Source organism: Dryobates pubescens, chromosome 26 (genome assembly GCF_014839835.1).
Source record: "Dryobates pubescens isolate bDryPub1 chromosome 26, bDryPub1.pri, whole genome shotgun sequence".
Taxonomy (NCBI): domain Eukaryota; kingdom Metazoa; phylum Chordata; class Aves; order Piciformes; family Picidae; genus Dryobates; species Dryobates pubescens.
In genome coordinates, this window is record NC_071637.1 from 4,306,797 (window position 1) to 4,333,643 (window position 26,847).

General features: G+C 53.2%; 4 protein-coding genes across 5 annotated transcripts in view; 2 read left to right on the forward strand and 2 right to left on the reverse strand.

Moving 5' to 3' along the window:
- Positions 1 to 3,911: 3,911 nt before the first annotated feature.
- Positions 3,912 to 8,916, reverse strand: LOC104307545 (oxidative stress-responsive serine-rich protein 1). Its single transcript, XM_054173663.1, has 4 exons — positions 8,846 to 8,916; positions 8,056 to 8,153; positions 6,809 to 6,919; positions 3,912 to 5,495 (listed from the first exon to the last, which is right to left on the reverse strand). The coding sequence occupies exons 2-4, from the start codon at positions 8,130 to 8,132 to the stop codon at positions 4,817 to 4,819; spliced, it is 867 nt and encodes a 288-aa protein (XP_054029638.1). The 5' UTR covers positions 8,133 to 8,153; positions 8,846 to 8,916; the 3' UTR covers positions 3,912 to 4,816.
- On the reverse strand, positions 8,294 to 9,145 carry LOC128898565 (circumsporozoite protein-like). The gene is made up of 2 exons (XM_054173348.1): positions 9,077 to 9,145; positions 8,294 to 9,034 (listed from the first exon to the last, which is right to left on the reverse strand). Exons 1-2 carry the CDS (start codon positions 9,143 to 9,145, stop codon positions 8,294 to 8,296), a joined length of 810 nt encoding a protein of 269 aa, XP_054029323.1.
- On the forward strand, positions 8,976 to 15,743 carry LOC104307547 (oxidative stress-responsive serine-rich protein 1). 2 transcript variants are annotated; one of them, XM_054173591.1, is made up of 4 exons: positions 8,976 to 9,064; positions 11,307 to 11,418; positions 13,161 to 13,274; positions 13,509 to 15,743. In XM_054173591.1, the coding sequence occupies exons 2-4, from the start codon at positions 11,342 to 11,344 to the stop codon at positions 14,209 to 14,211; spliced, it is 894 nt and encodes a 297-aa protein (XP_054029566.1). In that variant the 5' UTR covers positions 8,976 to 9,064; positions 11,307 to 11,341; the 3' UTR covers positions 14,212 to 15,743. The 2 variants fall into 2 exon arrangements, with proteins under 2 accessions (XP_054029566.1, XP_054029565.1); XM_054173590.1 differs by having other exon boundaries at positions 8,983 to 9,064; positions 11,304 to 11,418.
- Positions 15,744 to 17,977: 2,234 nt separating this feature from the next.
- JPH2 (junctophilin 2) overlaps positions 17,978 to 26,847 on the forward strand; it is a 34,010-nt gene continuing 25,140 nt past the window's right edge. Inside the window, exon 1 of the mRNA XM_054173660.1 lies at positions 17,978 to 18,899. Coding sequence (XP_054029635.1) covers positions 18,521 to 18,899 — 379 coding nt within the window. The 5' untranslated portion in view covers positions 17,978 to 18,520. The remainder of the gene's footprint in view (positions 18,900 to 26,847) is intronic.

Here is a 26,847-nt window from a genome sequence, read left to right on the forward strand (position 1 = left end):
ACATCTGGGGCTGTGGTTTATGACACTTGGCTTCATCGTGCTCCAGCACCAGCTGGTAGCCTGGAGATAATGTCCCACACATGGGACTAGCTGCCAGTGCCAAGGTAGAGTAAAACCAGCTTGGTTATGGGGGCACTAGGAGCAGTTTCTAGAGAGAATGCAGGCAAGGACTCTGCAGGTGCAGGGAGCCAGCTCACGTCCTGGGACTCCAAGAGGGCTCTGAGTGAAATGCAGCTCCTCTGTGTGTTGCTCCCATCTCCACCAGCGCTGGAGCTGGTAAGGGTGGAAATGGGAGGTTCTGGGAGACCTGGTTCAACTGGGGAAACTGAGGCATGCTTCAGTAAGGAGCACTGGGAGGGAGCAGGGCCAGACTGATGCTTGGCTGTGTGGAGCAGATTTCTGGGAACTGGGAAGTGGAAATGAATCCTTTGGTGTTGTGATATCCTGCTCCAGAGGATGCACAGGAGGGTGAATGGCAGAGGGGACATGCACATGGAAGGGCTCTTGCCTGGCCTCTCTTTTGGGGATGCAAAGCTGGCAAAGTGGCCTCTGTTGCTGCAAACTCAGAGAAAACAGAGCTGTGCAGCACCCTCCTGCACCCTGTTCTGCAGCATCCTGAGATCACTCACTGCCCAAGAAGCATCTTTTGGGGCTTCTTTTGTAAACATTACTAAGTTAATGTTTGAGTTCACAATCGTGGTGCTGACAGTGACAATAAAGGTCCTTCAGAGCAGGGAATCGTCTTTTAATCACCGTGTGCCAGCACTTGGGCTGGGGCAGGACCTTGGCTGTAATGAGCACTAATGAACATGAGCACAGGCTGCCGGGGGAAGTGGTGGAATCACCATCCCTGAAGGTGTTTAAAAGCTGTGTGGTGCTGAGGGTTTAGTGGCAGTGAGTTAGCAACGGTGGTGCGGTTGTGAGCTCTGGGTGAGTGGTTGGGCTGGATGAGCTCCAAGGTCTCTTCCAACCTTGGCTGTTCTATGGTTCTTTCAGTGGCAGGGGACACCTTTGGTTCTAGCAAAGGGAAGGAGCAGCCTGACCAAGCAGATGCTTGTCCTCTCCCGTGGACACCTGCCCGGAAAGCCCCATCTAGTGGCACGTTCGGTAGCGAATTAACGCTGCGTCTCTGGGAGCAAAAATGACAACCGGCTTCCTCCCTCCGGGTCCTGCAGGTGCGTGGTGCCTCTGGAGGTGCTTATTGGTTTGAGACTGGGTTTGGCTTGCTGAAGTGAAGAAGCCTTGAGGGACAGGATGGGCGCCAGCCTCCTTTAGAGGTGCACTGACATTGTGTGACCTTGAGATCACCCCCAGCTCTTGGCCCCAGCCTCCCTACCTGCGAAAGGGTCGATGCTGGGCTACCGCCCCCGCGTCGGATGCTGTGTGGCTGAACCCAGTGACATTGGCAGAGCCCCGGCAGAAGGTGCCATGGGGGCAGGACTGTGTGTGCTGGCAATTTGGAAATGCCCAGTCTGGGGTGTCTTGTCTCAGAGCTGCTGCAAACATTTCAGAGGGGAGAGAGAGCAGGTGGCCAAAGCCAGTCACAGGACTTTGCAGGCACAGAAGCACCTTCCCTGCTTTGGAAGCAGAGGGTGGAAAAATCAGGCTGGAGAATCAGTTCCAGTGATTTTTGGTTTGGTTTTGGGTTGGTTTTTTTGGTCCCCAGTGGCCTGATTCAGCATCTGCCAATGTAAAGCTTAGCTAGGACTTGGTTTGCCTTCTGTAAGGTGAGAAAGAGCATTTCACTGATCCAGGGTGCCCTGCTGTGCCCCACTTTGGTTGAACTAGTCCTGAAACTAGACAGGCAACTAACTTGTGAAGTGCTGGGGGGAAGCCACCATGAAAAAACCCCAAACATCCTGAATCTGTTGAGAAGGGAAATAGAGAGGTGGGATCTGCTCTGAGGGAAATCCTGGAAGCACTACAAACCCACCTGTGCTTTCTCTGGGTGTTTTAGACATTCCTCTGTAGACAGAGTTGGGGCATATCCTAGAGCAACCGTAGGCAGAAGAGAATCCCCCAGGCTTATTGGGTCAGGCACATCAGGAGGCTGGGAGCAGGAAGGCTGGCAAGGCTGTGCTCAGCACTGCTGGCCCAGGGCCACCTCTGAGGCCAAGTGCTGATGCCCAGGGATCGCTCTTGCTGCGCAGGAGTTCCAGAGGAGCTGCCGTTTGCTGGTCACGCTGCAGACAGGCAGCAAGCAGGAGCCACTAGGTCGGCAGAGGAGTGAAAGGGGAAGCCTTGAAGGAAACAGTAAGCTGGGCATTGGAGCCTCTCCTAGAGCTTGTCACTTTACTGAGGTGAGGTGGTTTGAGCAATTCAAGTGTCAGCAGCAAGCTGTCAGTATGTTGGCTACTAGCCTGGTAGTCACAGTCAGGAACCCAAGACACCTGTCAGGAACCCAAGGTATCTGTCAGAATCACAGAATGTTAGGGGCCAGAAAGGACCTTGAAAGATCATCCAGTCCCACACCTCCTGCCAGAGCAGGAACCCAAGATCCCTGTCAGGAACCCAAGATCCCTGCCCTCCCTCTGCTGCACCCAGCATGAGATGTTCTAAACACCAGCACAGACAGGAATTTGCACAGAATACCTTTTTTCCCCCCCAAGTCTCTTTTTTACCCCTTCCCTTCCCCTCTTGCTACCAGTTACTTCTGTCCTGCCCAGGATGCTACAGAGATGTGCCCAGAAAACCTGCTTAGAGTTTTCCCTCCCATCCCACCTTGTCAGTCTGCATTTGCTTCTCAGTCCTGACCTTCAGGGTGTATCCTGGACTAGTCTAAGGTCCACAATTTCCCCATGCTCTGCTGCACACTGTCCTGCTCCACAGCTGAAAGTGGCCTTGTCCCCTCCCAGCATTGCTGCTCTCTGCTAGACTTATGTTACACCAGCTTGAAGGTCTAAGACACTTCCAGGAGTCTGAGCTCTCTTAAATTAAAAGAAGCAGGACTCTGCTCCACGGCAGAAGCTGCACTGAGGTGGCCTGGAGCCAGGCTGCCACATGATGTTTCTGGGGAAAGGATCCTCACTTCAGCCCTTTGTAGGGCTCCAGCTGGGGAGGGGGGGACAGCCAAAATGGGTTTGAGATGAGTTTGTGCAGGTTACAGGTCTGTGTCCCAGCTCTGTGTGCTTGGACTGAGTGCAGAGCAGCACAATCATCAAGGAGTCTCCAGGGGAGAAACACTGAGTCTAGCAACAGGATCTTCAAATGTTGTTAGAAGGCACAAAACTCTGCACAGAAACACGAGCAGACACTGCTGAGGCAGAAATAGCTTCTGGAACAGCAGCAGCAAAGCTAACTGGTACTAAATATGTTAAGTTTGAAAGCAAAATACATGTTAGACCAGACTGACTGTGAGGAGGAAGAAGGGGGAGTGAAGCAAAGCAAAACCATGTGGGTGTGCAGGGCAGTGCTGAAGGAGGGAGCTGAAGGGGTGAGCAAAGGGCTCAGTTAAACTGTCTGGGAGCAGGAGCTAGTACTGAACAGCTGAGCATCTGAGTGACAGCAGCACACTGGTGAGTAAAGGCACAGCTGTGGCTCTATTCTTGTGTTACCTCATTTGGATTTCTTAAATCTGAACTTCCTGGGTCCATGGTGTGAACTGTAGGGCTGACCAGAAGGAAATCTGCAGGCAGCAATCATCACCCAGAACATGCGAGTCTGCTCTAGCACGGCACCAAGGCCAACTGCCCACATCTGCTGTGATCTATTTTTATCCCATGGCTTGTGACTCCTTGGCTTGCTGACCACTGAATGCTCAGCAAGCAAAAACTGCAGTGTTTCCCTCATCCACAGCTGTTCACATCTGGGTACAGCTGACACTGACAGCAGAGTTGGCGGGGGGGGCTTCTGAAAAGGCTGTGAGAGGAGATGAGTGAAAGTCAAACTATTCAGTCTTCAATTTGCTGGGGTTTGACAAACATTTATTAATGCAAGTCTCAGCAACAGCTTCTTTTATTTCAGTATTTCCAACCAGAAGGAAAGGAAAAGCTCTACAGCACAAAGCCTGTGTGACAAACACTCCTCATTTCCCCCATTCCCACACTGCTTTGTGTACCAAACTCAGAAACAATCCACATGGATGGCTCCACCACCTCCACTCCTGAGACAGCATGGCTCAAAAATCCTGCCAGCCTGCCTGCCTCCCTCCCTCCTGGAAAGCACAAGTAACAAAATATACTTCTTGCTTCTAAGAGCTTCACTTATCTGCAGAAAAATAGAACTGCTTAAGAGTGAGCTGGTTAAATTATGAAAGGGTCCAAGCACAGTCTGGGCCTCACAACAAATCTGTGAGGAGGAAGCACTTACAATTTGATCAACCTAGAAAGGAGCCAGACAGTGCTCAGGCAAAGGAGATCCACCCTCTCCACAGTAATGGAAGCCCCTTGCTCTTCTCTCCCTCTCTCCAGAGCAGGAATAGAGGCCTAGCTCTGAAGTCTTTCTCTAAGCACTGGGACACGTTAGGAACAAACCTTCCCAACACTGCAAAATCTCAGAGCAAAACCTAAACAGTGCTTCCTCCCCACAACCCAAACATAGTGAAAACAGCAAGCTGAGCTTGAGGCTCCACAACACAAACCCAGAGCCAAAGGGAGCTCGTTGGATCTACAGTGCTTTTGTTAAGGTGTTCAGAGGCTTTAGTGCATTCTGTTTAGAACTAAGCTTGGAAACTAGATTCCACTTTTCATTTTATTAGAAAACTAAACTGTATGAGGCAAAGAAACATCTGATGGAACACACAACAGTGAAAACATGGCACTGAAAAGGCATTTAATCCAACCCTTCCACCAACTGCAGGACCCTCGCTTGCTCTCAGTCAGGTGTACATCATCTCTGCCATGTGAGACATCTTCTTGGGGATGTACAAGTAGTATTCCATGTAGCCTGAAAGATCTTCAATAGTCACATCATCCACAAAGGCCCTGGCTTGCTCAGAACAAGACCTAGGTGAACCTGATGAGGCTGTCCCACAGGGGGATCTGTTCTGAAGTGCCTGGACTCCCAGGACAGCCTTCTCGCACTCTGACAGGACGCTGCGCAGGCCGGAGAAGGAGTAAACCTGCATGGCTCTCCACTGCCTGCACTGGCACTTCTGGTCCCTGCAAGGGCACTGCTTGCTGTTGCTGAGCATGGACAAGGACTGGAAATCAGAGGTTTGGCTAGAATGCAAGCTGCTCTCAAAGGATGAGCTGAGAGCAGGGCAATTCCCTCTTGACTTCTCCAAAGGCTCTTTGGCGGTGAAAGCTTCCACAGGTTCTGTTCTGTCATCAGCGGCCTCCGAGCGAGATCCGCGCCCGTCCTTGGTCCCGTGCTCTGCTGTCACCAAACTGTCTGAGCTGCCACTGCCCTTGGACACGTCTGCCTGGGCTTTGTGTTTCAGCTGGCTGCTGGCTTTCAGACTGCAATAGGTGAACTTGGGAGGATGCAGGACGGGAGACTTGGAGCGTCTGCGCCGTGGGACTCTTGCTGATCCTCGGGAAGGCTTCCTCACAGACCTGCGGGGTTACAACAGCAGAGCAGGGAGGTGACTCCAGAACCCACAGCTCAGTAAGCTCTAAAATGTGGCTGAAAACTTTTTAGGAGGTTATTTTATTTCTGCTTAGAAAAGTCAGGTGGCTGGTCACTTGCAATCTCTGACAGCAACACAGACTAGACTAGAAATAGAATAGAATAGACCAGGTTGGAAGAGACCTTTGAGATCAATTTGTCCAACCTATCATCCAACTAAACCATGGCACCAAGCACCCCATCAAGTCTCTTCCTAAATACCTCCAGTGATGGTGACTCCACCACCTCCCTGGGCAGCACATTCCAATGGCCAATCTCTCTTTCTGGGAAGAACTTCTTCCTAACATCCAGCCTAAACCTCCCCTGGCACAGCTTGAGACTGTGTCCTCTTGTTCTGGTGCTGATTGCCTGGGAGAAGAGACCAACCCCCACCTGGCTACCACCTCCCTTCAGGCAGTTGTAGAGAGCAAGAAGGTCTCCCCTGAGCCTCCTCTTCTCCAGGCTAAGCAACCCCAGCTCCCTCAGCCATTATAGAACGTTAGAGGTTGGAAGGGACCTCCACAGATTAAGTCCAATCCCCCTGCCAAAAGCAGCATCACCCAGGGTAGTCTGCACAGGAATGCATCCAGGAGGGTTTGGAAAGTCTCCAGAGAAGGAGACTCCACAACCTCTCTGGGCAGCCTGTTCCAGTGCTCTGTCACCCTCACTGTAAAGAAGTTTCTCCTCATGTTGAGGTGAAACCTTCTATGTTCAAGTTTGTATCCACTGTTCCTTGTCTTATTACTGCGCAGTGGGGGAGTCTGAAGAGTCTGGGGCTCCCCCAGAGGAAAGACACAAACAAGCAGCCCCATTTTAAAAGTACCTTCCCCAAAATCTCCTGTGTTAAGCACATGACATTTTTGTCATCCCAAAACTGGACTGTAGTGCAGAACCTGGGTACTGGTTGGAACTTCTGGCAGTCCCACTGAGTGTCCAAGTACTTCAACACAGAAATAAAACAACCTGAGAAAGAGGTGGGAGGGGGGCTGCAAAGACTTACAGAAAAGGACTTGTGAGGAAAGCAGTGAAAAGAACATTTCAGGCACCCTCTCAAAGGGAAAAGGCATGGTTGTTTTTAAAGCCTTTGATCAAAGCCCTTTAAAAACCATCCAATCAAACTGTGGCAGAACAGCTTCAGAAGAGAAAGGAGAGGAAAGGTGATGATGAATGAACTGATTCACAGCTTTCACTGGGAGCTGGATGCAAGAGCTAAATGTCTGAAAGCAGAACCACATGCCCAGAGCAGAGAACGGTGTTTTACCCATGCCAGGCTTCCTTGCAGCAGGCAGGCTGCTGTTTGCCCCCATCCGCGGCTGCTCTCGTCGGGGTTCTGAGCACCGCGCCGTCGCCCACGGGCAGAGCTGCAGTGCACCTGAGTGAGAAGGGAAATGCCACATCACAGCAGTGCCTGGACCTGCTGCTTCAGCCAGCCTTAGCTGAGCCACCCAAGTGTGCAGCCTCCACTCCCTCTACAGCCAGTGGTTAGAAACAGGACAGTACAGAGATTCATCTAACTGCTCTCACCATCCTGACCCCGGCCAAGTGCCTAAAGATAGGGGAGATGAACTGAAAGGAGGCCAAAATGCCCAGAGGCTGATGTCATGCCTTATTCATACCAAAATGACACAGGAAAGGAATGCCAACTCAGGTTCCAACTGTTCTTGTCAGACAATAGCTGTTAAAGATAGACTCCTGCTCATCCAAACCACCAACCCAGAGCAGCAGGCTGAGGAAGAGTCGGTGCAGCAGTGGATAGGGCACAATTCAGGGGTAGATCACTGACTTATTTCTCATTAAATTTCCCAGATAAACATGGAATGAAGAAAAAACTCTGACCCTGGAGGTTCAGACAACAAACACAACTGTCTCAGCATGTGAATCTGTTAGACTGCATGGTTTTCTTAACCCCTGGTTTGGAGGAAGATGCTTGCAGCACATACTGTCAGTACGCTCCATGTGCTACAGAGTGAACTTTTAGGAAAGGACTTCTGCAGACATTGGACTCTACAGAATCCTCCAAAGCAGAACAAATCAGTGCTGATAGTTAGCCTCATGATTTTCAGTGAGGCTGGGCTCTCCAGAGCATCCCTGGACTCTGTCACACTGCAAAGTGACAGTGCTGTCCTGCAGGCGCCCAAGCAAACCTTTGTGCACTACAGCGGAGGGTGATAATGTGGCTGGTGCATGGACAAACAAGTTCTGTAACGCACAGGTGACTGCCCACCACTGCAGCTAGGAGGGGGCTTGCCTCTTTGGGTGAATCACTTCACACATTGTCTCACTACAGATGGATACTGTGTCAAAATCAGTCAGTAATAAAGCGCTGCTTTGGCCACTAGGTAGTTCTAATGGCTGCAGGTCACAGAAGCCAAGCAGTTGCCTCCTCTTAGAGTAAGGAACCTATCACCAAAGTGACCTTTGTTTAGAGAATAGCAAAATAGCAAAACCCAGACACAAATATGTGTAAGGCACCAGCAGGCTGCAGAGCCCTTTTTGTTGCTCACTTACCCTGCTGCATCCACTCTCAGCTTTTTGAAAGCTGTTTGCAGGCTCTCTTCCTCTTCATCCTTGGCTTCCAAGTCCATTGAGGGGCTCTCAGTGTGCAACTAGCAATGCCACACAGAGAAAGTTGAAATACAGAAATTAGGATGTGATGCTGATGTCTGAACACACAGAACTGAGATCAGACCTGTAACAGGTGCTCATCCTTCTGCAGGCAACCCCACTGCCTCCTGAGCAGCCTCGCTCAGTGCTTCTCACAGTGAGCTCCGAGCTCTGTGCTCTTCAGAAGCGGCACCGCCTGTGCCAAAAGTACCAAAGTGATTTGCTTTTTGCTGTTCTGGTCACTGGTACCACAAATCACACGGAACGCTCTGTCAGCTGATAAAACTTCAGTCTCGGTTGTGAGCGCTAACACCGCCGGGAGAGCCGGGGACAGCCGGGCACTGACACTGCCGCAACAGGCATCTCCTAGTAACCACCGAACGGACACCAGCGAGGGGAACGGAACGGCCGTTACGGCCCCGATGCCGCCGCGCCCCCGCGAGCCCCGGGGGGCTCTGTCGCCCTGATGTCCCAGGGCCGCCGTTCCACACCCCGCCAGGGCTCCCGCCAGCTCCCCGGGGACTCTCCCCACGGCGGCGGAGGCCCGTCCGCCCCGCCCGGCCTCCCATCCCGTCCCCGCCCCGCCGCGCTCGGCACCCTCTGCCCTTCCCGGCTCCGCGGGGCCGCCCGCCCGGGCGCCGCGCGACTCTCGCGATGGGGTGGGGGTGCCCGGAACCCCCCAGCCGTCACTCACCGCCGCCTCCCGGCCTGGCTCCGCGGGGTGGGCGCGGAGCACAACAGGAAGTGAGGTCACGGCCCCGCGGGCACGCGCATGCCCGCCCGGCCCGCGCGGCAGCCCGCGCCCCCGCCCGGCCGCCGTTACTTCCGGCGGAGGGGGCGCGGCCTCGCCCGGGCGGCGCGGCCCGGCGGGAGGCGGCGGGGTCTGGCCCGAGCCGGGCCCTCAGGCGAGGCGGTGAGTGCGGGCGTGCGGGGCTCCTTCCCCTGCGCCGGTCCCGCCGCTCCGCCGCGGGGGCTGGCGCCGGCGGGGCTTCATGTCGGCGTGGCGGTGCCCCGGAGCCGTTGTCGGTCTCCTCGCTGGGCTAAAAGGCTCCGGGGGATGCGTGGGGGTTGTGCTGAGTCATCCCCTCCGCTGCCTGGGCTTCCGCCGAGGGTCGGGACTGAGGGCCGGCCGTATGGCTCGCGGGGGGCTGCAGGGCCGGGGTGTCCCCTGGGTCCTGCCGCAGCCCTCTGGGGCAGAAAGCAGGTGCCGCGGGGCCCGGGGGCTCCCCGGAGCCGAGAGCGGGCGAGAACGGGAGGTGTCAGAGCTTGTGGAGCGGGCGGATCAAGCGGCAGCCCTCGGTCGGCGGCTGGGGAACGGCCTCTGCCGCTTGTCCCGGTGTTAGTGAGCTGCCCCCAGGGTGCTCAGTGCCCCTGCTCCGGGAACGTCCTGGGGCTTCTCATCGCTTTATCTCGTTAAAACCGAACGGCTGCGCTGGTCCTGGTGCGGCGTCGTTAGCTGTGGGCTTGCAGTGCACCGAGCCAGGGTCGTAGTCCTATGTCGCTGGGCAACAGCTGAAGCCAAAACGGGGAAGGGTGGGGATGTGTTTCCCTAGGAGATGAAGGACGTGTTTCAGTGTGGGCTTTGACACAGCTTTACCCTGCGGTGGATTTTCCCCGGTAAATCATTCGTCTGTTGGTATTTTTGCTCTTTGGCTGCCGTGTCTGGAATGTTACAGCTTATACTTGGCCACCACGGAGTGGGTTTGATCTGAGTAAATCCTGTATCAGTTTGAGGGGTTGCTGTGTCAGGGATGAAGGACAACATGAGGCCATCCTGGGGCTGAACCTGGGAGTGTGTGTGGAGTGATGTCCTGTGTGTTTAAAAACCTTTTGCTGTCCTCTTGCTAAAGTTATGTAACACAAAGGGGTGGGCCTTAAAACCAAACCAAACCAAACCAAAAAGCTTGTAGGCTGAATTTCTCTTACATTTAGGTTTTAAATGGATTTTAAAGAAACTTTTTTGGGCCAAGGAAAAACCTTACTGAAGTAAGGCCCACATCTCGCTACCTAAGAGTATGTGAAATGGTAACTTGCTGTGGTGAGCATCATCTTGTCCATCTCTGGGTTAGCTTCCTCCTCCCATGTTTACTTGCTGCCTGACTCACAGGACACCAGGAGCCATGAACTTGTTATGGTACATTATCCCCTGGGTGTGTCCTAATGGTTGTCTGCAGTACAGGACACCTGATGAAATCAGAGCAGGCAGCTGGAGCCTCCCTTCTCCAGCTGGAATCAGGCTGTGAGGGTGCTGAAAATACCCCTCCATGTCCACCTGTGTAACTGAGGTGCACAGGTTCATCTCCCTCTGTCTTCACCAAAGCCTTTTCGGTGCTGAGCTGTCAAAGCAGTGCCAATGATGCTGGAGTTGAAAAGCTCCTTTGGTAGGGAGCAGCATTTCCATTTATTTAGTGCTGAATAAAGGCAGCTTAGGGGGAGCATTCCCAGAGTCCCAGGGGGCCACAAAGTGAAGTTTTTACAGCTATTCCTGCAGGAGCTTTTACAGAGTCACTCCTGCCTCACAGAAGGATTCCTCCTACCTATTGCATATCCATGGGGGCACCACTCATGAGAGTATATTTATATCTGTGCCTGCACCATTGGTCTGGGGGCCTGCAGACCCCCTCCTCAAATTGTGGACAGCATGGCTGCTCGCACCTAGGCTCATAACTTTCTTGTCTGTGTCTGGCTTACGTGCTAAGGGGGAGGAAAAAGGTTGGAAACAACCTGTGACAAAGGCAATGTCTGGTGACCAAAGCAGGCTGTTCCACACTGTGTGAGAGACTAACAAAATATTCCCAACCAGGCAGCCAGAGCCCATGAGAGCTAAATGATGTGTGAGGAAAGCAAAGCCTGCTTGGCACTGCCAGACAAACAGAACAGTCTGTCTGGCCTGCAAGGTGCTGTTGACACCAAGCTTTACTCCCAGTTGCTGGTTCACCTGTGTAGCTGCACAGCAGCCTGTTTGTTCCCTTCTTTGGGTATCATAAAGCTTGTTCTGAATCAACTCTCAGAAATGTTCTGCTGGAGTGACCTCAGCTGTGTGTGCTCACTGTGCTATTTTGGGTTTATTTTCCTGTATTATGGTGCTGCTGGGCAACTGATGTTTTTAACAAGGCCCTTGCATTTGTGTCTCTCTTTGTCTCTGCTTGTAGCAGTGCGTGGTAACTGTCACCTGCTGGCCATCCCAATAATGAAAACTGAAGCAAAGGATGGAGAAGAGGAAAGCCTGCAGACAGCTTTCAAAAAGCTGAGGGTTGACACCACTGGGTGAGTGCCACTGGAGGGAGGTACAGAGTGAGGGTGTTGCAGATGGCCTGGAAGAGAACAGCCCTGCTGTTAAACTGGAAGGCATGAGGTTGCTGCAGAAGGTTACACACTGGGAGCCTTCATTCTGGTGAAACATACTGGAATCAGCTCACCAGCTGCAGACTGCTTCCCAAGGCTTTGTAATGTCTGTACTCACTGTTGTTGTTGGACTCAAGGATTTTAAGGGTATTTTCCAATCTAAATCTCCTATAATTCCACATGCTTGGGATGAATCTGGCTGCCAGAGGTTCTGTCCCTAGCACCAGGTCTCTACTATGGCACTAGCACGTTGGTATGGCTCTGAGACTGTCAGGAGAGTGAACTCCTGTCTTTTCCCAGGACAGAAACATTCTTTCCATGGCAGTCAAGGAGAGTGCTGGACTTGGTGCATGATTCCCAGACACACTCCTTGCACTGCTGTCACAAATTCCCTGTTTATAACTGGGGAAGAATGCTTTTCATGTTGCTCTGTGGGAGATCCAACTCGTGGCTCTTGCCCTGCAGAGCACAAGCAGCAAGTGCTGTCTTCTTGGTGGTGATCATGGTCAGCTGAATTGAAAACCAAGAGAGGTTTGTCCTGTGCTTGCTGCTAGCAAACATGCACTGTGACCCAGCACTGTGCTTCAGGGAGGTGTCCCTGATGCAGTCACAGCTGGAATGGAAGTGTGAGTAAGGCAGTGTGTCAGTGTTGAGGTGCTAACTGGAATTGCCATTGGTTGGTGGGTAGACAGGCTTCTGGACAGGCCTTTCCTGGTGAGTAGACAGGCTGCTGAAGTGACCTTGCCTTGTGTAATTGAACTCGTTAGAAATGAAGCCCCACACAGGCCTCTCCTTGCTTCAGGCTCTCCAGTCCCACCCCCGAGTCAGGCAAACCTCATTGCTCTGGGGATTTTACCACTGGCCTCCAGTTCTGTGTTCTGTGCTCCTTGTCCTTTACATGGAAACCAGCAGGTGTCTGACTAACAGCTTGGGCTCTGTTAACCAGCAATTAACCCTTTCCTTAGGTCAGTCTGTGGAACCCTGCTTACCAACTTAATTGAACGCAGGGTTTGCAAAGCGATATCCTTGAGAATTCCCAAGTAATAGCTGAAGTCCCAGCTTGGGAAAAACTCTGCTCCTGGAAAAGGGCAGTTTGGGATGAATCTGTAGCACCAGGAAAATCAGAACATCAGATGAGGTCCCTACCTTGAGGATCTGATGCCTCCGTTGCTCCAGTGATGAAACTTGCAGTAGTAGGAAGAGTTTTCGCTTACGTTGTCCTAGACAGAGGCTTAAGTGTTCTTCAGCTAAACAAAGTCTATTTCTGTCCAGAGAACATTTATTTTTAGGAAAGAATGACTTATTTGTCTCTGGAAAAAAAAAAAAAAGAGCCTTCTTTCTCTAGTGATGATGTTTTTCCCCTCCCCTCTCCCGGGAAGCTGAAGTTTCGGCGTTGTGCGAGCTTGGTCAGGGCCACGTGGAGTTGGGATTGGAGTCTGGCTGCTGAATGGCATTGTGTCTGCTGGAAGAGTCTCTTATGCAAACTTTGGAGATAGGAATGTGTAAACATCAGCCCTCTGATGGGGCTGGCTTTGTGGGAAGCTCTTTTAAGGCATATTGTAAAGGATCTGGAGCAATCTTTTCTGGGGAAGAGGATTCGCAAGGATTTCTCATTGATACTCGTAACAGTCTAGGCTGGTAACTCTTCATTCTGTCTTTCACAGATCTCCTGCTTCTCTCTCTGTGGGTGAAGGGACAAGTCCCATAGCACAAGTTAGAGCAGTGGCAGATGAAAGCAAGCCTAAGAACTTGTGTACTTCTAAGGAAACCTGGCATGGGTAAGAGAAGCTTGGGATTATCAGACTGCTTCAGGTGATACAGCATTGAAAGGTGTGGGGGGGTTGTTAATAGACAAGGTTTCTGGTAACTACACCCCAAAGCAAGAGCTCCAAGTTCCCTTCATGAAAGGACTGTTGTAAATACTCCCCTGTTTTCTGCTCAGCTGTTATTTGCCACCCAGCAGCGTGTCCTGTGGGGACTCTTCACTCCCTTTTTGTGTCTCTCCATGGCAGGTCTGTGAAGAAGCCTTCAAAAGGGGTTGTGAGGACTCAGCGTCGCAGGCGTTCCAAGTCTCCAGTCCTCCATCCTCCCAAGTTTATCCATTGCAGCACAAAGTCACATCCCACCTGCAGCCAGCTGGTGCACAAGAGCCACCTTGGTGCCCAGGAGGACAGCAGTGGCCTTGGGATGCCAGTGCCAGAGGAAGCTCCTGCACAATGCGGTGTCGCTCCTGATGCCCGCCAGAAGGCAGCTGATGTCGAGGCTTTGGGAGCTTCTGTCACACAGTCTGCATCAGAGGCCAGCCACGAGGTGTCTCCAGCTGCCCTTTCTCTGGTGTCCAAAGCAAACCTGCAGCCTGCAGAGCTTTCTGACTTCCAGTCCATGTCCAGGCTGAGCAGGGATGAGCCGTGCATGTGTGCAGACGAGGCCTGCCGCTGGAGGCGGTGGCAGGAGATGGAGGTGTATGAGTTCTCAGGCCTGCAGAGCACCCTGCCCCTGCCACCCCTGCCACTGCCCCCTGAGAGGAGAACACTGCCTGAGGACCACTCCCAGCCTGTGCCAGCCAGAACTCCCTCAAGTTCCCCACGCTCTTGCTCTGAGCAAGCCAGGGCCTTTGTGGATGATGTGACTATTGAAGATCTTTCTGGGTACATGGAATACTACTTGTACATCCCCAAGAAAATGTCCCACATGGCAGAAATGATGTACACCTGACAGCACTGATGCCAGGAGGCTTCAGTCTGCCCTCTGCCACACTCATGGGAGGTGCAGCCCACTGTCTACTCACTTCTTTCCATTGCAGCTGATGTTCATTATTTAAGCTGGACAAACGATTTTGCTGGAGCTTTATAGTTTGAGCTTGGAATAGATAATGAAGTAAAAAAGTGAATGTGTTCAGAGTGAGCCTGCCTCTACCTAAGTGACCTCACATTGGGAAATTCTGCCTGGTTTTCACAGTCCTCCCTGCTTCAGTTCAGTTTGTGGGCTGGGAAAAGTCTGCAGATGAACTCTGGCATCATTTAGGTTCTTTGATCTCATGTTGTTAACACCCCAAAAAGGTTAATGGTAGCTTTGGAAGGCTGTAACCAATTAGCTTGTAATTCAGCTGTCACAGTTAGGAGCTTCACCACAGATAGTGATTTTCAGTGAAACTCTTAGCTGCAGTCATCAATAATGTCATTGTAAAGCTCTCCTTCATTCTGGACTGCATTTCTTCTCAAAACATACCCATATTTCATTCCTGTCCAGGACCTTGGCATCATCTCTGCTTTCTATAATTTCAAGAGACTCCCCTGGTTAAGCTTCCAAGTCTTTAAATCCCAAAGTCCTCTGGGATGAACCCAGTACTGTGGTTTTAATTTCACCTTCAAACTGGAACTTTTTCTCTGAACTCTCTCTTCTCTTTCTAGGTTTTCTGCATTTCTTTTTCACCTGATTTGCTTTTTTCCCCCTGGGTTTTGTGGTGTGAGCTCAGGCAGTGTGCTTTTGGACACCTGTGGCTCTGGTTTTATTTCATGAAGGCATGACCATCTCCTGCCCTCTTCTTGCTGCTGTTACCAGCTAGGCCAATTGAGGAGACAGAGTTGTCTTTCCTTTGGCTCCAGGCATTGTTATTTCCTTGTGCCTGAGGAGGCTTTTCTGTCTGATCAGCTGAGCAGGCCTCCTCCTGCCCTGCCATTGATGATGCCAGTGGGATCAGATGCTCTTAGGCTAACATAACATTTGCCTGCAAGCTGCCTGGTGAGATAAAGCTTGGATGGTCAGAACAAGGCTGTTTCAGGAAGTTACTCTGATCTCTCTGGTGGTGGGTAGTGGAAAATGTAAAGCAAGTGGAACTTGCTGAGTGTCCAACAGGCCTTAAGAGACTTGTTTACAGCAGGAGAAATGCCCTACCTTTGCCAGGGGAATGGTTTCTCCAGTTAACCAAAGGAAACATGAGGTGAGTGGCTCTGTTCAGTGTGGGGTTTATGAAGCTCTAAAGCATTTGCTTACTTCAGTGATCTTAATTCATGCACTTTGGGAGTTTTGAGGTTTTTTTTAGCTTCATTCAGCTGTGGCAAGTATGACCTTTGGAAGTCCTTTCCAACCCAAACCATTCTATGAAGTATAATCCTTCAAGTGTTAAGAGCTGTAGACTGGAGGGGGCAGGGATCAGCTGCACAGCAGGGAAATCTTGAGCACTGTCTTGCTGCTTCCCTGCAGTCTCTTTACCAAACCATTGTCACTTTAGATGCCTTGCCCAGCTCCAGAGTCTTCCTGAAATCAGCAACACCCAGCTGGCCATGCTTTGTGTGCATCAGCACAACCTGCCTGTTCCAGCTTTGTGTGGAGCAAAGGAACATCCCATTGAAGAGTCTGATCTGGTGAGGGAGAAACTGGTGGTTAAGTTTGTCCTCATTTGCAGTGCTTGAACTTTTCTGTCCTGTAAGGTCTGGAGGAGAAATGAAGACAAACATTTCCTTGTGAAATCCTTTAGTGTTGCTCCTGGAGGGGTTTTGGTCACTTCTGTGCCAGTACCTTGTGTCTGTGAACTAAGTGGCTGTGCAAATTCACCTGGTTGCCAGCCCTGAAGTGTCATCTTCCCCCTTGCAGGGTGTACGTAGGTGCCACATCTCTCTTCATGTCCCTGCTCTTGAAAAGCTGTATTTCTGCATTCTGAACTCCAGGTAATTGTTTGGAGACTGGGCTGCAAAGTGCAGAATGCTCTTACTACTTCTTATTGCTCCAGTGCATGCAGGCAGCAGCCACAGCAGCGTCGTGGGGCTGGGAATGCCCTTCGGGACCACGCTGCTTTGCACCAGTCCCTGCACTGGCCACCACAAAGCTGTGGTGTAGGGACTGCAGCGTCAAGTGCTGAACACTGCTGATCCAGGAGGTAATGTAAAAGATGTGAATTGGTGCAGACTGGGAGGGGAGAGCAGTGCTGGGCCGCTAGAGGTCAGCCCCAGGCCGGCTGAGGGCTGGCTGCCTGCAGCAGGCTCCTCTGCCTGCTTGGCCGGCCTGGAGCTGTGACCTCTGCCAGAGTGAGTCAGGGCAGCCCTGGGTGGTGCTGGTGTGCATTGCCAGGGCTGTCTGAAGCTCCATTGCGTGGTGATGTTAGTGGTCAACAAAATCTCTTCAGATGCCACCATCTGCACAAGTCACTAACCTGTGAGCAGGGCACTGCCAGCCTGCAGCTGTGATGTGGATGGAAAAGCTGCTGGGTGAATCATTGTGTGCTCCTGCACTTGGCATCCTCAGGGCAATTACAGCATCTTGGGGCTGGTGAGTGCTGGAAGGTTGTGAAATAAAAGACCATGGGTAGCTGCAACTGCTGCCTTCACACTTTCCCTTCTGTCACTACAAGGTGTTTTAAGATGTTTTGGTCTACCCAGAAGCCACAACCCAAATACCTCTGGTCTTGCTTTGAGAAAATGTGAATGGCCAGGCCTTAGTCATACAGCATGAACCTTGAAAGCTTGCCTGAATAGGCTAAAACTTCAGCTTTAAAAAGCAAACCAAATGGAAGGGGCCAAGCTGAATTTTTTAATGTAAAATAAAGAAGCTGCCTGATTCTGCAAAGCAGCAATTCTGAGCCATGCTGGAGCCCCTCACCAAAGTGCCTGCTCCTGCCTCTGGCTCAGTAATTACAAAAGGCTTTTCAGCAGTGGTTGCTCCCTCTCCCTGGTGCCTGTGGGCTTCTGCTTGCAGTTTGTATGCTGCATATCCATGCTTCCCTGTCTGGCAGGTGTGTGGTTTTTCTATGCCTCTTCATCCTAGAAACACAAGGGGGAGGTTGTCCAAGCTGTAAACTGTTACATGAGTCTGAAACTCGCTGTTGCCTGTGACAGCTTTGCCCCAGAGCTTGGGCTGGGTCCAGGGAGCTCAGGCTGCTGACAGCATGGCCTCACCCCACAGCTCCTGCAGCTTCTCAGCAGCTTGTGGTCAGTGAGAGGAAGGTCATCTCTTCATGGTCTTGCTGTGACAGTGTCTTCAGGAGATGGAACAGGTGTGGCTGGAATAAAGGAGGGCTTGGATGAGCCTGTGGCTTGGTGTTTTGTTCCTTGTCCTCTACCACCCGTGTTTGATGATGGGGGATGTTACAGAGCAAGCTGGGCTGTCACTGCTTTTAACCTGTCCCATGGGCTGAGTCACCCCTTTCGTTTCCAGATCTAGTGAGACTAAACTCTGCTGCCAGCAGTTAACCAGAGAGGTTTTGAGTCTGTTGTTCAGAGAGGGAGGGTATGACTGCTGGTGTCTCGCTGTCCTGAAGCGGTGCTGGAGATCTGCTTCAGAACTGGCAGACAGTGAGGTGTCCACTGTAGGGCTGTGCTTTTACCCCGTGTCCTAACTGCCCACACTGGTGTCACCCATCTGGTCCGCAGGGTGCTCCCAGCTCGGAGCATCCCTCGTGGGGCCGGTGGAGCTGGGCTCGGCTTCCCCCCGCTCCCTCCTCTGCGGAGCCGCTGCCGGTGCGCCCGGGCGGCTGGGAGGGAGGCAGGCAGGGAGCGACGCACCCCTTCCCAGGCTCTATTTTAAGCAGGCATTTACTTTCCCAGCCTCTTGTCCGCCTGGATCCCTGCCCGGGGCGGGGGGGATGTGTCTCTTCCCTCCTTCATAAAAGGGCCCGAGGCGGAGGCCGGGCTCCGGGGGGTTATTTTTGGGAGCAGCTCCTGGGATCCGATGGCCTTGTTAGGGCAGCGCTGACCTTTCTCCCGGCGGGGGAGGAGAGCAGTGCGGTGCGGCGGGACGGGACGGTCCGGGCAGGGGAGCGCAGCCGGTTCCAGATCCCCTTGCTCGCTTCCCGCTCCCCGCGGGGCTCGGCCCCAGCCCGGGGCAGGTAGCGGCGAGGCTCTGCTGCCCCTCCCAGGGGGGGTTCGGCCCTGGCCCGCCCTTCTCCCCTCCCTCTAATTCCTCCTTCCTCCCGTTCCCCGGCCCCTCGGCCACCCCCGGCGCCCGGCCCGGCTCCTTCGGGGATGCGGCAGCCGCACTCCGGAGCGCTGTCCTGGGAGAGCTGCCCGGCTGAGGGGGCACCGGGGGTACCATGAGCGGAGGCAGGTTTGATTTCGATGATGGAGGTGCCTATTGTGGGGGCTGGGAAGGGGGCAAAGCCCACGGGCACGGCATCTGCACTGGCCCCAAGGGCCAGGGTGAGTACTCGGGCTCCTGGAACTATGGTTTCGAAGTGGTGGGCATCTACACCTGGCCCAGCGGCAACACCTACGAGGGCTACTGGTCCCAAGGCAAGAGGCACGGCCTCGGAATCGAGACCAAAGGACGGTGGGTTTACAGAGGAGAGTGGACCCATGGCTTCAAGGGGCGCTACGGCGCCAGGCAGAGCATGAGCAGCGGAGCCAAGTACGAAGGCACCTGGAACAACGGCCTGCAGGATGGCTACGGCACGGAGACCTACGCCGATGGAGGTGAGGGGGCTGCGAGGGATGGGAGCGGGGGAACAGCCTGCTGCCCAGCTCATGGTGGCAGATCATCTGCTGTCCCTGCTGAAGGGCTGGCTTGATCCTGTCCCCACCAATGAGGGCCAGGCAGGCACAGTGGTCTGCAATGAGAAGCACAGCTTGGGGCACAAACGTGTGTGTGTGTGTGCCTTTATTTTCACCATCAGGCGCAGTGTGTGCATGGGGAGAGCAGCAGGAGCACTGCCCCCACCACCCCTCCCTCGGGAGCTGCTCTCAAGTGTCCCTATCAATAGTTAACACCAGCCAATTCGGTTTGTGTAGTCTGTGACTCCTGCTTCTCCAGGGACTGGTTATTCAGCTCATCACCAAACCAGAGGCTCCTCAGCAGTGACTGCAGCAAGGTGTTCGCCGGCTCCTCAGGCAGCTAGCTGGGGATGTTCTCAGGTTGGGTATAAGGCACCCAGAGCACCACAGCATGCTCAAACACCTCTGGCATGCCCCTGACAGGCTGCCTGGCCATCTGCTTTGCTGAACCCTTTTGCTGGAGTTCATCTAAGCTGTTTAGAACACGCAGGCACACGTGCCTGTCCCTGGAATAAATCCCTTTGGTTACTTGGAAGCTCTCAGCCACAACTGCACCACGCAGTCAGATACTCCTTGTGCTCTATGAATGCAGGGCTGGTTGTATTCTTGCATTAGTGGCAATTTTGGGGTTAGAAGCATTGCAAGAATCTCTGTCCAAGTAATCCTGTAGCTCTCCAGTACTGTGGTGTTCCAGGCTGCTGTATTTAGGAGAGCTAAAGAGAGAGGGTGATTTGAAATAAATACTCTTCAGAAGGTGGACCAGAATTGCAGCTACATTTACCTAGGGCAGGCAATGGAGTTAGTTTGTAAAGAAAAATAACAATAATGGCACAAATCTTCAGAATGAAGAGCCCTGTTCTGGAGACATTAGAAAAATGGACTGGTTCAAGACTGGCTGTCAGGGCTGTGCTGGGGACCTGGATGCCTTTAAGCTTGGAGATACAGGACTGTAACTGATTTTCTTTGTGCCCTTGGGGGTTGTAGGTACAGACATGGCCTGATGTGTCCCTGCAGCTCCTTACATTGTCTGTCCCCTCTGCTCCGTGGCCATGCAGCAGCTGGGCACTGAGCTGTGCAGGTTGCAGCGTGGCAGCGAGCTCAGGCTGGCACTGCAGCGCCTCTGTAGGGCTGCAGGATGAGCAGGTTCTGTGTGAGGAGGTGAGCAGTCATCTGGTAACTGTCAGCAGTGGCTGCCCTTGGGGCCATCATTCTGCAGGTGCCAAGCTCTCCTCTGAGTTTGCACAGGCCCTTTCTTACTGCTTCCTGAAGTGCAGGGCAACTGGATTTCAAGTTAATGTTGCAGAGAATCTCAAGAGGCAAAACTTGACACAGGAGTTTGAATTTGATTAGATCTGGACATGGGAGCTTGCAATAGAAGAGAAGGAAAGATGAGTCTAGGTTTTTTCCCCCCAAGGATATGTAAGACACTGCTTCAGTCAGCATGCACCCCCTGGGCTGCTGTCCTGCACCCAAGAACGTGCCATCTACATGATCCCTGCTGCCACCTGAGGCTGGCAGCTTAGCCCTGATCCATGAAGATGTGCCCTGCCAAAGCCATCCTGGGCACTGCTGAGCTTGAGCCCAGCTGGGTGCAACTAGACCTGGCTCATGAAGGCTGTGCCCCAGTGTCCAGCAGCTGCTCCTTGCCTTAAGCTATCATGTCCTGGCTGCCCCAAGCTGCTCATGCCAAGTGAGTGGATCTCTGATGGTACAGGAAGCTGCATCTGAAGCCAAGGTGAGGACCACCAACCAGCATCAGGTGTGGAATGATCTTATTCACTTGCAGGAACTGCTTCTACTTTGTCTGCTTACCTGTACCCAGTAACCATCTGCAAGATCCAGATGTCACCAGGCTGCTAACTGAGGTTGCCAAGATAAACATCTGGAAAGGCTTTGGAAATCAGCTGTCCCTTGGGTAGGGGACATGGTTCCCAAGCCCCCTGGAAGCCAGCCACACCAGGAAGAGGGCTCTGGGAACATGCAGCCCTTGCCAGGTCATTAGAAGCTTTAGGTCATGGTCTGGTTGCCTGTGGATTTCAGGGAGGTGCAGCTGATTCAAAGGTTTTAAAACAGGCTTTAAAGTGAGCTTATTTTATTTTTGTTTATAAATGCACACATCCAAACTTCAGATTTTAAAGCAGTTTTACAATTCACAGCCCCACAAGTGTATTTTATCTTGTCTGGCTGAGGTTGGTGACTAAACAAAGCTCAAATGTGGAGTGAAGGGTTTTGAAATCCCCTACAGATTGTTGGTGTCCAAGAAGAAGCAGCCTCCTGGTGTGGGTTAGCTCAGGTACCCTGTGGGTCATTCACTTTTGGTCTTGACCACCAAGAGCTCATTTTTGTTGCAGCTATGGGAGACTGGTGGCCTAAAGAGCTCTCCTCTAACTCTGATTGAAGTCATCCAAGGGGCTCAGAGCTCCTGGTGTGGCTGGGCAGAGGCAGCAACACTGATTTCTTTCCTTGGGAATCCAAGCTGGATGTACCTGTTTGGCTGCTGCTGTTACTAGTGAAGAGCCTGGAGCCCTCCCCAGGCACAGGATGCCCAGCTAAAGTGGAGAGTGTCTGGAGCTGTGAAAGGCACAGCATGAAGGAGCTCCTCACTTTGCAGCCCAAGCTATGAGTAAGCACCTGGTTATTTGGCTTCCAACCTGTAGGTTCTGCCTTTGCCCTAAGAAAGGCTTCATCTTTTGGGTGCTTTTGAGTCCAAGTGCTTGACCCAGTCAAGGTCAACTGCAGGAAAAAAATCTTGCTGCTGGTGCTGATTCAAGGGGTCTGAGCCCAAAGCTGGGCTTTGCTGTACAAACAGCTCCTTTCTGGGAGGAGGAAGGGAATGGGAAACTCACCTGCAGCTGAGCAGCCTGAAACCAACTTATTTTTGATGCTGCAGTTTGGTCCCTGGGGCACTAAGAGAAAATGGTGGTGCCAATGAACTGCCTGTGGAAACAATGGGACCACTCAGTGACCACCAGCCCACAAGAAAGGGAAAAGGAAACCAGGAGAGATGAATAGGGTGATGTGGACAAGTCCCAGCCCTCCAGTGCTTGGGGCAGGGAAAGGTGGTGGGAAGGGACCTGGGTTGAGGCAGAAGGAGAAGCATCCATGGGAGCTGGGATTGTTTAGCCTGGAGAAGAGGAGGCTCAGGGGAGACCTTATGGCTCTCTACAACTACCTGAAAGGAGGTGGTAGCCAGGTGGGGGTTGGCCTCTTCTCCCAGGCACCCAGCACCAGAACAAGAGGACACAGTTTCAAGCTGTGCCAGGGGAAGTTTAGGCTGGAGGTGAGGAGAAAGTTCTTCCCAGAGAGAGTTGTTAGCCTCTGGAATGCATTGCCCAGGAAGGTGGTGGAGTCCCCATCCCTGGAGGTGTTCAAGAGGGGATTGGATGTGGCACTTGGAGCTATGGTTTAGTCATAAGGTCTGTGGTTACAGGTTGGACTTGATGATCTTTGGGGTCTCTTCCAACCTTGGTGATTCTGTGTCTGCAGCTGGGGAAGCAGGGCTGGGCTCTGGCTGAGCAGAGATGGTGCTGGCCTGTGTCTGCTGCCTTTGTGGTACAGCTCCTGCATGGCTGCATTTGACCCACGAATTAATGCTGCACAGTTTCATTTCGTTTTTACCCCTCTCTGGGGTTTTTTCCCCCCTTCCTTTCCTTTCCAGGAGAAGCCATCAGAGAGTGCTGCTGGCAGCAAAGAGAAGCACGAGGCTTCCCCTGGCCTGTCTCCTGTGTGGTGCTGATCATTGATTGAATGTCCCCAGCCTTTTACACTGAGTTCTTCCAACACACCTGGCACTGCAGGGTGTGGGTAGCAGCAGAGGGTGGCAGGGCAGTGACACGAGTTCTTGGCCTTATTCACCTAGCTGGCTGTGTTATTTTTGTTAATTGCTAGTTGCACTGGGGCTTTGAGGCTGGGAAGGGGAAGTGTGGCACTGCTGGCTGCAGGCTCTTGCTGCTGGGCTGGGTGTGCCCCAGGAGCTGAAGCTTTTGCTGTTGATGCAGCCAGGCACTGTCCTGCCCTGCTGCCAGGGCAAAATGAGGGTGCTGCCATGCTGTGGTGTGCCTGCAGGTGAAGGCTCCAGGGATACCACTTTCATCAGTCCCCCAGTTTCATCCTTCCCATTCTGAGAAGTTACTCAGGTAGGGCCACCCCCTGCCCTGCTTTGGCTGGGGCCAGGCAGAGGTGGTGAAGTGCACACCTGAGGGGCACGGAGGTGCCAGTGCTTTTTGTCACCATGGCAAGAGAAAGCACAGGCACTAAAGGATTATTGGGGTCCTCTCCCCCTAGTAATCATCAGTGGGGTTCAGTGGCACTGTCCTGGTGAACTGGGCAGGGAAGAGGGACTCTGCCCCATTTTCATCCTGAATAGAGGTTGTTGCTTTTTCACACCCACTGCTTTTTCAGCCTTTTAATTTTTTTCTTTCACAGAACCTGAGAGGTGGGTGGGCACAGCTGGTTGGCAGCTTCATGTTTAGCTGTCAGGAGGTGTTGGGTGACAGGTTGGACTTGATGATCTTTGAGGTCTCTTCCAACCCTATTGATTCTATGATTCTATGTCCCGCCTGGCCCCCCTTGCCCAAGCTGCTTTGATACTCAGAGGCTAGCAGTGGCTCAGGGATGTGCAGCCCTGATGAGTGACAGCCTGTGGTGCAGGAGGGCTTTGCTCAGCCCCATTCTCTTGAGCTGGCTGCACTGGGACGTGCTGGTGAGCCGAGGCTTGGCTCCACTCAGCCCCTGCGTGCCCTGACGCACGGCCCTGGCGCCTCCAGCCACACTCAGCAGCCTCTGGCTCTGCTCCAGGGATGGTTTATGGCTCTGCCCTGGCACGAAGCCTCAGCCAGGCACTGGATCACAGCATGACAGGGACATGGCAGTGCCTGCTTGGCCCCATGCTGGTTGGGCAGCTGCAGGCAGCACGGTGTGTCAGTGCCAGGCAGGGTGGGCACGTTTGGTCACACCACATACCGAAGGGACAACTTTGCTTGTGCAGCAGACTGAAATCAGGCAGCTGAGAGCAGCTTGAAGAGCCAGTGCCAAACCTTATATTGAAGGCAGGCATGTGTGCCCCTGGGGAGAGGCACCTCAGACTCTCCTTCTTGAAAAGCAGGTGTGCCATATGGCTTTTCCCCTCCAGGCAGCTCTGGAACTGCTGGAAGGACTTGCTGGAGGGCAGAAGCTTCTCTGACCTGACCCCTGAGGACCACGCTGAGCCCCCTGAACCTGTGAGATTTTCCAGAGTTCCTCTCCCAGGGGGTTAATTTGGCAGCTCTATCAGCTGCAGCCTGCTATGTGCAAGGTTGTCCATCCTAGGAGGAGGTCTCCAGTGTCACCCTGATCATGTGTCAGCCCTGCTCACTGACTGGGCAAGTGGGGATGGAGCACTGACTTCACCACTGACTTCTCCAGAACTTCATGTTGTGCTGGGACGACTCAACCCCAGGATTTTGGAGCACAGTGAGGAGCACAAGCAGATGCCTGGACATCTCTAGCAATGATCCTGTTCTCCCAGCTCATGCCCAGCCCCCTAACCTGTGCTGCTCATCTGATTGTTTTTAACAGAGCTTCAAGCTCTGCCAAGAAACTGGGCAATGGTCCCTGGCTCTGGCAGACTGCTCCTCATGGCTGACTGCCCATGGCCCACAGATGCTCTGCACTACCTCAGCTCCTACATTTTTCAAGTAGAGGAGGCCAACTGTTGCAGGGAGCCCGAAATCCTGGGTGCCATGGGGTGGGCAGGGGCTGGTTGGGGGTGGCTCACCCCAGGGCAGCAGCTGCTGCCTGCTTGGGCACTTCTTGTCTTTCCTGGCCCCCAGCGCTGTAAGCTAACACCCCACAGGCGGGTCCAAAGAGGATTTCAACGAAACCTGAAGCTTGGGAGGAGAGATTATGCTGCAGAAGTGGCCTGGGAGAGTGTAAAATATGCACTCCCACAATAGCCAAAGAAGGAACTGGATTTTCTCCCTGAGGAGCAGGGTCAGCCCCGATAATGGTGTCTGAGGGGAAGATGAATTCCTTGAAGATAGGTCACCCCCTCCTGCTTCAGCCCAGCCCTGCTGAGCCTCCCTGGCTTGCTTGCTCTCCAAAAATTTGGTGCCTCCTGGTAGATAACAGCTTAATGAAAACCATATTTAGGACAGATGCCTGTGAAAATGTCCCTGGCACAGCTGGTCCTTAGCTTGCACAAAGCAGCACGTGAGAGGCTGAAGGAATGGGGTAGCCTTTCTGAGGGCGTTCCTGCTCCCCCAGCACCCTCTGCCCACGCCCCAGAATGGAGCCTGCCAGTAGCCTCTGCCCCACAGGGTGCCAGTCTGGGGTGAGATGTCTTGTTCCAAGTCTTGTGATGAGAGAAGCAGAGCTGAATGCTGCTTTTGTTTAGGGTGGTTTGCTGGTTTCTGAGGCAACAGCACCTACAGACTGAGACTCAATCCATGCTGTCCCATCTCACAGGGCTCAGCAGGGCTGTGCTGGCCCTTACAGCCTGCTCTTCTGGTATGTGGGTGCTGCCCCAGCAGCTCTCCTGCCCTTCCTTGGGCTCTTCTTTCCAGAGGGTTTTGATGCTGCTAATTTAAGTCTCGACATCTGATGAGAAAAATCAGAGCAGTGGTCTCCAGTTTGCTCTTCTGAGGCCTGCAAGTGTGCAGACCTGGCATGGCCTGGTGAGGAGCAGCATGCTTTGCTCAGTCCCTCCAGGTGTTACTGCCAAGGTGCTGCTGGCTCTTAGCAGGGTCTTGTTGCCAAGGTGCAGCCTTGGCCATGGTGGACATGATCCCTTCTGTGCTCCCCACCACATGATACCATGGTCCCTCTTCAGGTGGGTCTGGAGGAGCATGGTAGAACAAAGTTTTGTTGGGGCAGGGCTGAAGGAGCCCCACACAGAGCTGCTCTGTTCCTCTCCTTTTTCCAGCCATCTGTTGCTTTGTGCAGTGTGGCACAAGCCTTGGTCTTGGGACCACAGAGAAGCTGTGTGGCAGGGCCAAGCAGATGTGGGCAGAGGTAACAGAGCAATCTGTGCTATGGCCAGGAGCCCAACTCAGGGGTTGAGAGCTGGTCCTGGCAGCCTGTGAGTGACAAACTGCAGAATGGGCTGAAGAGGATTGTCACTGAGCCAAGGAGTGGCCACCATGGTTTGTGTGTCCATTGGGGCTGCTACCACCCTTGGCACAGCCCAAACCCCAGCCCTGTGGGGCTACCTCCTGCTCTGGATGCTAATGCAGAACTTGTCCATTGAGTGGCCTTGGGTTTGCAGCAGAGTTCCCTGGCACCCCAGCTCCTTCCCACACTTAAATGTGTCCAGAGAAGGGCAACAAGGCTGGTGAGAGGTCTGGAGCACAGCCCTGTGAGGAGAGGCTGAGGGAGCTGGGGTTGTTTAGCCTGGAGAAGAGGAGGCTCAGGGGAGACCTCATTGCTCTCTCAAACTACCTGAAGGGAGGTTGTAGCCAGGTGGGGGTTGGTCTCTTCTCCCAGGCAACCAGCACCAGAACAAGGGGACACAGTCTCAAGCTGTGCCAGGGGAAGTTTAGGCTGGAGGTGAGGAGAAAGTTCTTCCCAGAAAGAGAGATTGGCCATTGGGATGTGCTGCCCAGGGAGGTGGTGGAGTCCCCATCCCTGGAGGTGTTCAAAAAAGGCTTGGATGTGGCACTTGAAGCCATGGTTTAGTTGTCAGGAGGTGTTAGGTAATAGGTTGGACTTGATGATCTCTCAGGCCTTTTCCAACCTGGTCGATGCTGTGATTCTGTGAGTTGCCACCTGCCAGCAGCAGCTCCAAGGTGCACATCCTCTGCTCCCTGGGCACCACTGCTTTTGCTCCTGAGCAAGCACTGGTGGCACGGTGCTCCTCTCCCCGAGGGCAGATGGGTAGCGCTGCCCTAAGCCC